Consider the following 14,032-nt stretch of genomic DNA (forward strand, 5'->3'; position numbering starts at 1 on the left):
CTCAAACTATTTAAATATTTTAATATTTTCAGTTCTCTTCACTCCCTGGGATATCTGAAAATTCACTTTTGCATATATAATGCTTTACATACAGCTGTTGATATGCTATAAAATTAGTTTTTAATAAATTATTCTTATGAATAAACACATCAGTAAACTTTATTATTAATAACTGTGGTTTAACTGGTAAGCAATTTTAGTAAATTACCCTTATAAATAAGAACGTTAACTAAGTTAAAAATGTGATTTAACTGGAAAGCAGTTTTAGTTAAACATTACAATACTTTTCTGAGCGACGGACACATGACTTCCTGCCGTAGTGCCGGTGTTGTTTCCCCTCTATTCTCCTGTGATCCAGAGCTCCGCCTGTCCCACACTGAGCTGTCTCCCCATGTGAAGAGGCGCTGGGAGTCAGTCCTGTACTCCAGTCACCTCTAGAGGGCAGCAGCTCTCACTCTGGGCTCGTTGCAGTGGAGAGCAGGTTCAGCTCGGAGCTGCGGACTGATTTCAGCGGCCAAGTTCGTTGCTCTTGGTCTGAAGTTGGCGCGCTAGTTTAACACGGAGCTGTGTGCTGACCGGGGGCTGAGCTCCAGTTCGTGCGCTGGGTCAGTTCGTTACAACTGACCCACAATGTCTGTTTTTCAGCTTTACATACGTATTACACTGATTTGTGTGTAACGAACAAGAAAAAAAGACACACACAAGCTTTGTCTGTTCTCTTTCTGGTTCCCCTGTCTTGTGTAAAGACAACTTCAGCCTTAATTCAGGTGACAGAGTTAAGTACACTGACAGACAGCTCTTAACACACACAAACAACAGATCCTTTTTCTTACTGTCCTCAGCAGCGCAGGAGGAGACAAGCTTGCAGTTACTGCCTGTGTGACTCAGGGCCCTGTTATTGTTAATGAAGTGGCAGCAATTTCAGCTTCTAAGAATTTTGTCTTAATGAGACTTTTACAATCTAACTGATAGAGAGGAACCAGAATAACCATGAAAAGACAGTTTGATCATTTTTCTTGATCGCTGGCCACACAATCCAGACACTTTCTGAAGTGTTTTCTTTATTTTTACCTGCTGCACACAAACAAGCGCCAGTGACTGCAGACGAGTTCAACCCAAACCAGTGATGTGAACCTGTGACTGCAGGCATCACGTGCAAACTGTGACAGAACAGTGGAGAAGAGGAAAACAGGTTTTGTGTAATTAATCACTCGGTTTTATCTTTGTCACTGAATTCCCTGGGTGTCTCAGGACAGGCAGGCCCAGTCCAGCTGAAATCAGCAGACTGAACAGAACTGTAGTTTACTGCAGTGAGCTTCCTGCTGGTGTGAATCCTGATACACACTCTAGACACCTGCATCTGTACTTTCATCTGAGAGAGGAGTGAGATACAGATCATTTCATCCTGTCTGTCTGCTCTCTGATCCACAGCTGATGTGACTCTGGACCCCAATACAGCTCATCCCAATCTCATCCTGTCTGAGGATGGGAAACAAGTGAGACATGGAAAGAAACGGCAAGATCTCCCTGACAATCCAGAGAGATTTGATCCTTGTCCTTTTGTCCTGGGAAAGGATGGGATCACCTCAGGGAGACACTACTGGGAGGTGGAGGTGGGGGAGAAGACTGACTGGGATTTAGGAGTTGCCAGAGAGTCCATCAACAGGAAGGGGAAGATCACACTGAGCCCCCAGTATGGTTACTGGGCTGTTATACTGAGGAATGGGAATGATTACTGGGCAAGCTCTTCCCCTGCTGTCCTCCTCCCCCTGAGCCAGAAGCCCCAGAAGGTGGGGGTGTATGTGGACTATGAGGGGGGACAGGTCTCCTTTTACAATGTGGACAACAGGTCTCATATCTACACCTTCACTGCCCCCTTCACTGAGAAACTCTTTCCACTCTTCAGCCCTGGTCTTCATGAGGGAGGTACAAACTCAGCCCCACTGATCATCTGTCCTGTCAGTCACACAGACTGAATCAGCACACTACCTGTGGGAGGGGCTCTCCTGGAGAAAACAATTATTCTACTCGTTGGTGTCAAACTGTTCTGCTTTCAGTCCATGTTATTGCTCTATTTTCTGTTGTCTCTCCATTAATCATGTCTTTCAGTAAATCAGTAAAATACTGTCACAGCTGTTGTCTTTCTTCACAAGCGACTGTCCTGCCTGGCTCGGGTCCGACTCGCGTCCTGCGGTTGCCCCTGGCAACAGCAACCTTCCCATGAGCTCCCGACCCGTCACTCCAACTGGATCGGGTCGCCGTTCGGTGAATCCCACCTTTCCCACCAGACCCGATCTGTTCCCAGTCCCGTGAATCAGCAGCCTTATTTCGCTATTGTACTTCTTGAAATCCACTTAAGAGGGAATATTAATATGGAATCATGTAACTAAAATAATATAAATTTGGTACTGTAGCTAAAAATATAAGTATATCTAAATGTAAATGTAGCTAAAAACCAAAAGTATAATAACTTCTCTGAGTGTCATTAACAACACTGTTACAAACTGGGTCACAAAACTGGTGAGAATCACAAATTAATTGAGCGGCTTAGTCAATAAGTAAAGTAATTATTCAGATCCCCAACTTGAAAGTGATTCTCCAGAATATACCCAAGAGGCTGGTATAATTAGAGGCACGTGAATTCTTTTTTCTAGCAAACTGTCCTGGAAAGAGTAATAATCCAGGTACACCTGGTTAAACAAATATTTCATAATGAGAACAATACAAACACTACACTACACACAACAACACATACAACACACAAGTTACTCTATGTACAGTACTTCAAGACAAGGCTTTTCAGAGGCCTAACATCCTAAAAACCCCAGACGTCTATTAATCCTGCTCCTTTAAGAGCAGAGGAGCCACACAGCACAGCAGCTCTGGAGGGGAGGAGCTCCCCTGAGTCTCTGTCCTGAAGTGAGAGAGACCTGCAGAGCTGCACCCTGTCGCTGGGAAGAGCTGCTGCCCTGTTTCCTCTTCATGAAGACATGAGCACCTGCTGGACTGGAGCCCTGGCCCTGTGTGAGGAGGACTGAGCTGCGGTGTGTCTGACTGGCAGAGGAGGGAAAGGACAGAGGGAATAAAGAGCTCAGGGAGGGAAAGGCTGGACCTGGAGCTGGACTCTCTCTCCTGCAGCTTCAGCTCTGACACTGCAGGCTCCTTCACTACAATAGAGAGCAGAGCTGCTGTGCTGAGGACTGGGACAGGTCTGGACAGCAGGCAGCCTGTTCCTCTGTGCTGGAGGAGTGTGCTGAGGATTTAGGGACAGATGGAGCTGTTGAAGAGACACTGTAAGTGGTGCCTTTACAGGAAGTTGTGTTTGGCGGGAGAATTAACTTTCAGTTTCGTTTCTGATTCAGACTTCAGTTTCCTGAGTGCTGTTCTCCCCAGTTTAAGCTCCCAGTGACTCACCCAGTCAGTCCAGTCTGGGGTTTCCTGTACTGCAGTATTCTAGTTTCAGTCCAGGTGTGTCTGTTTACCAGTATCTCCAGGTGAGTTTCTTCAGGTGTTTTTCTGCTCTTGTCTGTAGTTTGTGTGTATCTACTGTGTGAGTAAATGCCGGTATATACTGTAATTGTGAGGAAGGGCTGTGTTATTGCTCTGGTCACCCAGCCTGTGTGGCCCTGCATTGTGTAACTTGATGGTGTATTTGTTGTAAATTTATAGATATGTGTTTTGTGTTTAATGTGTTACCTGTTGTGGATCCACAAACTTCTTGTCTTGCAATGTTGGGTCAGGTGACAGAAAAAATGCCTGATCCTGTCAGGCAGTACCCGGTTGGTGCAGAATATTTAGCCTAGCCTAGATGGGGGGACAGAGAGTTTTGTTTGTTCTCCTGTATTGTTTTCTGGAGTTACTCACCTGTATTACTTTTTGCTGTTTGTGTTGTATTGAGATGGTGCTGATCATCTCCTCTGATCGACTCTGTTTCTGCTCAGGAATGGCCTCACCCAGCAGTGTCCTGTCTGAAGAGCAGTTCCAGTGCTCTATCTGTCTGGACACATTCACCAGCCCAGTGTCCACTCCATGTGGACACAACTACTGTCTGGCCTGTATTGGTGGATACTGGGACAGCAGTGATGTGTGTCAGTGTCCAATGTGTAAGAAGAAATTTCCTATAAGACCTGATCTCAGTGTGAACAGAAGCCTGGCAGAAATCACTGAGCAGTTCAAGAGGACCAGAGTCAGCAGTGATGAAGGACTTTGTGCTAAACCTGGAGAAGTGTCCTGTGATATCTGCACTGGGAGAAAACTCAAGGCTGTGAAATCCTGTCTGGTCTGTTTGGCCTCTTACTGTGAGACTCACATGGAGCCTCATCTGAGAGTCACAACATTGAAGAAGCACAGACTGATTGAGCCAGTGAAGAGCCTTGAGGACAGGCTGTGTGAGAAGCATGAGAGACTCCTGGAGCTGTTCTGCAGGACTGACCAGACCTGTGTTTGTGTGCTGTGTACTGAGACTGACCACAAGACACACAGCACTGTCCCTGCAGAGACAGAGTGGACAAAGAAGCAGGTGACCTTTCTTATTTCTCTCTGATAACTTGTACTAATTACTACCACTTTATACATACAGTGTATGACAATCCCAACATTCCCTCACACTGAGCTCACACAGAATGACCCGAATAGACATTAATTTCATATTGACCAGTCCAGTGTCAGTGTGAGTGTCTCTTGTCCAGTCCAGTGTCAGTGTGAGAGTCTCTTGTCCAGTCCACTGTCAGTGTAAGAGTCTCTTGACCAGCTCAGTGTCAGTGTGAGCCTCTTTTGACCAGCCCAGTGTATGAGCACCAGTAGCAGTGAATTCAGTGCCTCTGTTCCCCTGTTTGTCCACAGACTCAGCTGAGGAAGACTGAGGCAGAAGTACAACAGATGATCCAGGACAGACTGAAGAAGGTGGAGGAGATCAAACAGGCAGTGGAGCTCAGCAAAGTGAGTCCTGTCAATCCTTCTGAGTGGGGTACTGCAGGGCTCAGTGCTGGGGTCACTGCTCTCTCCTCCACAGAGAGAGGACACTTAGGAAGACAGGGAAGATACTGTAATGTCATCGTCCATTTAAAGGACAAAATGATGTTTGTGTCTCGATATCAGTTTCCCGCCAGCAGAGGGCACCTCAGTCACAGGTCTGTACCTCAGTCAACAGGGGAAGGTGTAAACCATCTAGAATAACCAATCAGACACCTCCGTGAAGCTGGCCCCCTTACAGAGAGCACAAACGATGAAACCCACCTCATTCGTTAGTGCCATGTTTGCGCAGTTAAAAGTAGTGTTTGTGCTGCTTTCGTTTCCGAGAGATTGTGCCTTGTTTTTCGGGTGATCACGTGACCATGTCAGGTGACTTTCACCTCCAGTGACCCCGTCTGCCCAGTTCAAGCGTCTGTTACTGGTGCGAGAGGAACAATTCTGCAGTTGTGTTTCTCTGTTTGCTGGTGTGGGGGGCGGGGGTGGACTCATCCTGAAACTCATCCTGAAACTCGGTTCACATCATGCCCCTTCTCTCAATGACCGACTTGATTTCGTGTGATCTTCTCTGTTCTCCTGCAGGTTTTGTCTTCACACCTTTCTTCACCCTTCTGCACTTGGCACTTCCTGAGCGGGCTCTCTGCTCCTCCTGCCTCCTCCCCTCTCCCAGCTTCTGTTCTCCTGTGCTCTTTAATCCTTGCTGTCTGCCGTCTTTCTCACACCTGAAGAAGGCTTCACAGACGAAACGTTGTGTTTTTTCTCTTCTCTTTTCAGCCTGGAATAAACCTTTTACTTGTTCCTTTACATCTGCAACTGTTCTGATTAGGGTGTGATATCGGTGACAATTTCTAATTTTCCTGATTGCACAAACGCACAGAAGATACTGGTATTAAAACCAAAATCCATCGCCGCCCCCCACCCGGTCACACAGAGAAACACAACTGCAGAACTGTTCCTCTCGCACCAGTAACAGACGCTTGAACTGGGCAGACAGGGTCACGTCACCCGGGCATGGTCACGTGATCACCCGACAAACAAGGCGCTATATCTCGGGAACGAGAGCAGCACAAACTCTACTACCTGTATCAACGGCTCAAACGCAGCACTAACGATTGAGGCTGGGCCGGTTCCCCAACGACATTGTAGGGGGGCTGGACAAGGTCACCCCCTAAAAAAGAAGACTTTATAAATAAGGAACGAGAGCAGCTGGGAAGTTACTTTCATAGGCAAAAACCGGCACAAACGCAGCACTAACGAATGGGACCGGTTTGGTTTCCCTATGGGGGGCTGAGTGGCGTCATGACCCAGATAAAACAAGGCGCTATATCTCAGAAACAAAAGCAGCACAAACGAATGAGGTTGTTTTCATCGTTTGTGCCGTCTGTAGGAGGGCTGTGCTTACCACCACACCTCCAGCTCATCTGTGATGTGGCCTCTGTAGGCATTAAGAGTTTACTGCTTAGTAGAAGTCTGGGGGGTTTCTGGTTGATTAGGATGCTGGGTCTCTGAAAAGCCTTTTTTGTAAATACTGTACAGTACATAGAGAGTAACTTGTGTGTTGCATGTTTTGTTTTGTGTCTAGTGTAGCTTGTGTCTTCTCATTGTAAGAAATATTTGTTTACAAGAGGATTATTACTTTCCAGCAAATTCCTGCCAGAGAACAAGGAATTCACGTTATACAGAACAGTTGTGGATCCCAGCCGCTCGGGTATACTCTGGAGAATCACTTACAAGTTGGGGGTTATGAATATTTTTTTCACTTATAGACTAAACCGCTCGGTCAATTCCTGATTTTCACCATTTTCATAACCCCCCCAATTATAACTACAGTATATGATAATCAGACTTTCTGTGTAGAGGGGCTGCTGGTGAAGATTGTGTCACCCAGGTGGGGCTACACTACAAATGCTGTCCTTCCTGTATGTAGACCTTGTGGACTGGGATTAAAATCTGTATATACATGCAAATAATTACTTATTTCTGACATGTCAATATTATTTCATTAATTCCTGTTACGTCATGAAGTCTCCTGGTGTCTCCTCAGAGCTGTGCCCAAAGAGAGATTGGGGACAGTGTGCAGGTCTTCACTGCTCTTCGAAACTCCATTGAGAGGAGCCAGGCTGAGCTCATCAAGCTGATAGAGGAGAAGCAGAGAGCAGCAGAGAGGAGGGCTGAAGGGATCATTAAAGAGCTGGAGCAGGAAATCACTGAGCTAAAGAGGAGAAACACTGAGCTGGAGAGGCTCTCCCACACTGAGGACCACATCCACTTCCTACAGGTCAGCACACACTGTAGAGAGCAGATACAGTATCTACAGAGAGCAGAGAGTCCTACAGGTCAGCACACACTGTAGAGAGCAGATACAGTATCTACAGAGAGCAGAGAGTCCTACAGGTCAGCACACACTGTAGAGAGCAGATACAGTATCTACAGAGAGCAGAGAGAGCTCACTGTGTGACTCTTAGTGATCTATACTGGGCTCTAGGTTTCAGACTCACAGGTGACTTATTGCCTTAGAAGGCTGTGACCCCCCATGACTCTGAGTCTCTCCTGCTGTAGAGTTTCCCCTCCCTGTGCTCCCCTCCACACCCCAAGGACTGGTCTGACATCACTGTTCACCCTGATCTCTGTCTGGGGGCTGTGAGGAGGGCTGTGTGTCAGCTGGAGGACAGACTCAGAGAGGAAGTCAAGAGGCTCTCAGAGAAAGGTTTGTGTTTCACTCCCTTTCCTTACTGATTCAACAAAATAATAAAAAAATCACTGTTTTAATGTCAATTAGAAAATGTAAGTTTTGTATTTCATGGTTCATAATTGATTTAAAGATTAGCTTTTCATTTAATTCAAATTCAAAGTTTTATTTTATCATATTTATATTCAGCTTTCCTTAGTATCAACAAAATAAAATCAAAAACTTAAAGTGTTTAAGTATCAGTTAGGAACTTTTTATTTCACACTATATTTATTTGATGTTTTTATTTCAATTTTTCATGTCATGGTTATTAATTGATTTATAGATTTTATCTTGTCATAATTTAACTCATAATAGATGCACATTGTAATCATGTTTACCAAATTCATATTTATACTTTACTCACCTCCCCCTGACTGTATCTGGACACAAGATCCTCATGACTGTGTTTTTCAATCATAATCTCCTGACAGATTAGTGGGGTTTTCTTCAGGATCAGTAGTTTGTTCCAGTGCAGCTGCATGAGCTGTCAGTGTCTCTTACAGACCCACAGCTCCACTGGCCAGACAACACACTCCTGTGTGTTACTGTCCTGCCTGAGAGATCAGCACAGCACTACAACACACAACACTGCACACCTGGAGACCAGACTCCAGCAGGAATGTGCTCTCAGCTCTCTAACATCTTTCTCTCTGTTTGCAGAGTTTGAGAGGCTTCGCAAACATGCAGGTGAGTCTGTTGTCACTGACAGGAACTTGTCATTTACAAAGGTCACGGCAGGGTCACAGGGGTCAATACAGGCTCTTACTCTAACAGGGGGACATGTTGTAACTCCTGCTTTATACACAGCTGATGTGTTTAATGTTGTGATCAAAGTCCCTCTGATGGGCTTTGTCCTTATCAGGACTGATGAGGAATTGGACCCCAACACTGTGGCACACAGTGGGGACACCAACACTGACCCATGTCTTGGGATCCCCAATACACAGATTGAAGACCCCATCACTGTGTCAGGACTGCAGTTCTCCTTTACATCATTGTGAAACAGAGGATTGTAATCCTGTTAAACCTGTAAACTAGAATCTACACTGACAACTAGGAGCCTGCAGACACACAAGTCACTGAACACAACAGCCTGAGACAGGAGCTCGAAATTCACTAACTGTGAGAGACTAAGAGGAGAGGAAGGACTTGTTAAGGGAGGAAGAGGGTGAAATGAGAGCAGAGAAGAGGGAGAGAGACAGGATGTCTGTCCCTCTGCTCCTCCAGATTGAGGTGTGACAGTGAAGCAGCCGGTCCCACTGAAGGACACCCAATGCTCTCCAGTCCACACTGGACACAGGCACACAGCCTCAGGCACTGGAGGATGAGCTCTGGAACAGACACCTTTACAGATAGAGTGGTGGGAGACTGGAACAAGCTGTCTAGAGTGTCTGCCCCAGTCCTTCTGGTGGGCGGCAGTGAGCTGTGTAGCAGGTGTCAGATTGAAGCAGTAACCCATCACTCTGGGGATGTACTGGAGTCTCCCAGTCTTATGGATCCCTAAACACTGGCACACCTCCCTGAAGACAGCTGACTCTGAGCTCCTCCCCTGGTCAGTATGCAGCTCCTCTCGTGAACATGCAGCAGGGTGTGTGGTTTCTCTCAGCACAGCTGAGCTCCTGGCTCAAGTAGAGACGCCATCACTGCTGGTATCTGTGTCTGGGTTGAATGGGCTCTCTGGGTCCAGCTGAGCCAACACTGGAGACTCTGCAAGGACAGCTCTTGCTGTTCAAAAGCACATTGACAGTCTTCACCCCAGAGGGAAGATGCTGCTCTATGTGTGAGAAATATAAGGAGCTCAGCAACATCAGCAAACTAGGGGTCAAACCAGCAGTAGTAGGATGCCGGTCCAATGAAACTCCTCACATCCTGAACTGACCGGGGGGCTGGCCAGGAGTTTACTGTGGCTCCTCTTCAGGGGCTGTGGAGACCCTTCTGGCTCAGAAGCTCACAGGAAATGAGTCTCTTGCTGTAGGAGATTCATGTCTTCAGTGAGTCTTGAGACCTGTCCTCCTCATGAGGTCCCTGACCTTTCTTCACTTGTCCAGGACCTGGAGAATGAGGGTCATCCAGGCACACCGGGCACTCTGACCTGGGCACGCCACTGAGCTCCCTTCCCATCAGCCGCTCAGAGCTGGCTGGGCAGGGCACAGTCCAGAAGGCTGGAGCGTGTGTTGCCACAGCCCCTGACCTCTGGAGAAGGCAGTCTCTGACCTGACCTCTGGGGCACCTCAACTTGCCGGTAGCTGCTGTACAGGTCCAGAGAGCTGAACCAGCGCTACCCTGAGACATAATCCAGCACCTCGTCAGTGTGGCTCAGGGGACAAGAGTCCTTCTTGGTGACGTTGTTGAGTCCCTGTAGTCTGTACAGACCAGCAGTGAAGCGTCCTTCTGCAGGGGGAGATCAGGGCCTGTCAGAGGGCTCGATCTCCCCTGCTGCAGTCAGACCCCGGACTGCTTCCTCTGCCTCGGCTCTCTTGTGGATGGCCAGGCGGGGGGAGGGATGCAGATGAGTCTTGTTTCACCAGTGTCGGTGGTGCAGTGAGCTTCGTTTGTACGAGTACAGTCTTCCTCTCTTCCAGCAAACACATCTGCAAACTCTCGTAGCAGAGTCCTTGGTTGTCCCTGCTCTGCCTCACTCAGTCCCTCTTTGCTGCGCTGAGAAAGCTCCTCCACCATTTTGTCTGATTTTGTTGTGGTCTTGAAGGCCGAGCCCCTGTCCTCAGTTTCAGGATGCTGCTCCCTCGCACCGTGGGTCAGTGTCTCCTGGCTCAGGGGGAGTCTCTGGGGTCCCTGCTGTATCTCCATGGTAACTCTCGGCTGCTCTGGAGCTGTTGCACTGGTACCCAGGAGGAGGTGTGGCCCCTCGCTGCTATTAGCTTGAGGGCCACTCAGCATTTCCTGCTGGCACTGCTCTCGAGACGCACGGTTCTGCACAGAGGAGTTCAGTACCAGTGACTCCATCCTCTCACCTGGCCATCCAGGGAAAGCTCTCTTCACTGGTCTGCAGCAGAACTGCCAGGTTCTCTCCTTCTGTAGTCTGTCTGAGCCAGGCGCTGCCTGTAGGAGTTATACTGTACCTGACCATCGTGATCTTCAGCATGAACACACACCTGCAGACTCACACAGCTGAGCCTTGAAGAGCAGGGTCACCAACACATGGCTCAACAAATACAAACAGTGAAAACAGTGAGATCTGGTTGGAAATTAATTATTAGTCCAGCAAACTGATGTCGAAACGAGTAAGGAAAGTTATTGAGGTTAAATCATTCTGTGCAGTAATATCCACAGATGTCCTTCCATCAGCTCTTACAGCCATTCCTGCAGACTGCCTTCATCTAGAACTGACACAAATCATCACTTTTAAAAAGATGGAGATTACAGTATTTTTATTTCTTTAACCTTCATATTTGACTACTTAAAATTAATATCTGTTCCCCCAGTTTCTGAATATCCCTGCTTTCCTTTAAGAAATACAATTGTAGAGTCACATCACAACAAAAAATAACAAATCTGTTCAATTCACACCCAGATGTGACAAAACACATTTACTGTAAGACTCACAGCCTATTTAAATATTTTCTTATTTTCAGTTCTCTTCACTCCCTGGGATATCTGAAAATACACTGTCGCATACAAAATATTTTACACACAGCTACTCATAAAGATGTACAATAAATTTCATTGTTAATAAATTACTTGTATTAATAGACATTAAATACACTAATAGATACAGTAACATTAGTTTTTAATAAATTACTCTTATGAATAAACACATCAATAAAGTTCATTAATAATAAATGTGATTTAACTGGAAAGCAGTTTTAGTTAAACATTACAATACTTTTCCAAGTGACGGACACATGACTTCCTGCCGTAGTGCCGGTGTTGTTTCCCCTCTATTCTCCTGTGATCCAGAGCTCCGCCTGTCCCACACTGAGCTGTCTCCCCATGTGAAGAGGCGCTGGGAGTCAGTCCTGTACCCCAGTCACCTCTAGAGGGCAGCAGCTCTCACTCTGGGCTCGTTGCAGTGGAGAGCAGCTTCAGCTCGGAGCTGCGGACTGATTTCAGCGGCCAAGTTCGTTGCTCTTGGTCTGAAGTTGGCGCGCTAGTTTAACACGGAGCTGTGTGCTGACCAGGGGCTGAGCTCCAGTTAGTGCGCTGTGTCAGTTCGTTACAACTGACCCACAATGTCTGTTTTTCAGGTTTCCATACGTATTACACTGATTTGTGTGTAACGAACAAGAAAAAAAGACACACACAAGCTTTGTCTGTTCTCTCTCGGGTTCCCCTGTCTTGTGTAAAGACAACTTCAGCCTTAATTCAGGTGACAGAGTTAAATACACTGACAGACAGCTCTTAACACACACAAACAACAGATCCTTTTTATTACTGTCCTCAGCAGCGCAGGAGGAGACAAGCTTGCAGTTACTGCCTGTGAGATTCAGGTCCCTGTTATTGTTAATGAAGTGGCAGCAATTTCAGCTTCTAAGAATTTTGCCTTTATGAGACTTATACAATCTAACTGAAAGAGAGGAAACAGAATAACCATGAAAAGACAGTTTGCTTATTTTTCTTCTTGTGAAATAATGTATCCATCAGTATAGAGATGCCCTCAGCCGTGTGATCTGCACACAGTTGATCATCAGGTCTCCTTCAGATTTAAAGACACTTTCTCCCACAGGAGCCAGACTCTCGCAGTGTGAGAGCTCTGCACACGCTCACAGCTCATCTCAGCCGGGCTGGGCCTGTCTGTCCTGACCAACCCAGGAGACTCCATTTCCACAGGTCCGCCTGCCCAGTTTCTCCAGTCATATCAGAGCACATCCAGAGCATCTGGACCGGTCCTGTCCACACTGTCATGTCCACTATACGCTGGCCACACAATCCTGACGCTTTCTGAAGTGTTGTCTTTATTTTTACCTGCTGCACACAAACAAGCACCAGTGACTGCAGACGAGTTCAACCCAAACCAGTGATGTGAACCTGTGACTGCAGGCATCACGTGCAAACTGTGACAGAACAGTGGAAAAGAGGACAACAGGTTTTGTGTAATTAATGTATCAACAAATCAGTTTTATTTTGTCACTGAATGCCCTGGGTGTCTCAGAACAGGCAGGCCCAGTCCAGCTGAAATCAGCAGACTGAACAGAACTGTAGTTTACTGCAGTGAGCTTCCTGCTGGTGTGAATCCTGATACACACTCTAGACACCTGCATCTGTACTTTCATCTGAGAGAGGAGTGAGATACTGATCATTTCATCCTGTCTGTCTGTTCTCTGATCCACAGCTGATGTGACTCTGGACCCCAATACAGCTCATCCCAGTCTCATCCTGTCTGAGGATGGGAAACAAGTGAGACATGGAAAGAAACGGCAAGATCTCCCTGACAATCCAGAGAGATTTGATACTGTTGTCAGTGTCTTCGGAAAGGATGGGGTCACCTCAGGGAGACACTACTGGGAGGTGGAGGTGGGGGAGAAGACTAAGTGGACATTGGGAGTCGCCAGAGAGTCCATCAACAGGAAGGGGAGCATCACAGTGAGCCCTGAGGATGGTTACTGGACTGTGTGGCTGAGGAATGGGAATGAGTACGAGGCTCTTGATGACCCCTCAGTCCTCCTCCCCCTGAGCCAGAAGCCCCAGAAGGTGGGGGTGTATGTGGACTATGAGGGGGGACAGGTCTCCTTTTACAATGTGGACAACAGGTCTCATATCTACACCTTCACTGCCTCCTTCACTGAGAAACTCTTTCCATTCTTCAGCCCTGGTCTTCATAAGGGAGGTACAAACTCAGCCCCACTGATCATCTGTCCTGTCAGTCACACAGACTGAATCAGCACATTGTCTGATTCTCTCTCCTGGAATGTAAATCATTTAGTCTTTTTCATTTGAAATTGTTCTTCTGTTTCTTCTGTGTTGTTTTCTCCACCCACTGCTGGGCATGTCCACATCTGCTCTCAACGCTACTCGTTCAGTCACCAGAAACAACATCACCTGTGGGAGGGGCTCTCTTGGAAAATGAAATTATTACTCGCTTCTGTCAAACTGTTCTACTTTCTACTTTCAGTCCATGTCATTGCTCTATTCTGTTTGCTCTGCATTAATCATGTCTTTCAGTAAATCAGTAAAATTGAGTCACAGTTGTTTTCTTTATCTCTCACCTGTAAATTCTCCAGATTCATGGCTGACTAGCTGGGTCACCATCAGACACAGACTAACACGTCAGCTGAATGCCAGTCGCTTTCTACATGATGGACATTGCTGCTTCACTGTCATGGCCTGGACTCAGATAGAACTATTTCTGTATTAAATAAACTCTGAAATTCTGAA

General features: G+C 46.8%; 1 protein-coding gene and 1 pseudogene across 1 annotated transcript; both read left to right on the top strand.

Moving 5' to 3' along the window:
• Window positions 1-303: 303 nt before the first annotated feature.
• LOC148660430 (zinc-binding protein A33 pseudogene) lies at window positions 304-2,130 on the top strand (annotated as a pseudogene).
• Window positions 2,131-2,700: 570 nt separating this feature from the next.
• Window positions 2,701-14,032, top strand: LOC148660431 (E3 ubiquitin-protein ligase TRIM39-like). The gene is made up of 7 exons (XM_088637843.1): window positions 2,701-3,494; window positions 3,899-4,519; window positions 4,843-4,938; window positions 7,013-7,246; window positions 7,528-7,675; window positions 8,360-8,386; window positions 12,990-14,032. Exons 2-7 carry the CDS (start codon window positions 3,899-3,901, stop codon window positions 13,532-13,534), a joined length of 1,671 nt encoding a protein of 556 aa, XP_088493969.1. The 5' UTR covers window positions 2,701-3,494; the 3' UTR covers window positions 13,535-14,032.

Source organism: Lepisosteus platostomus, chromosome 6 (assembly GCF_059453375.1).
Source record: "Lepisosteus platostomus isolate fLepPlt1 chromosome 6, fLepPlt1.hap1, whole genome shotgun sequence".
NCBI classification, from domain to species: domain Eukaryota; kingdom Metazoa; phylum Chordata; class Actinopteri; order Semionotiformes; family Lepisosteidae; genus Lepisosteus; species Lepisosteus platostomus.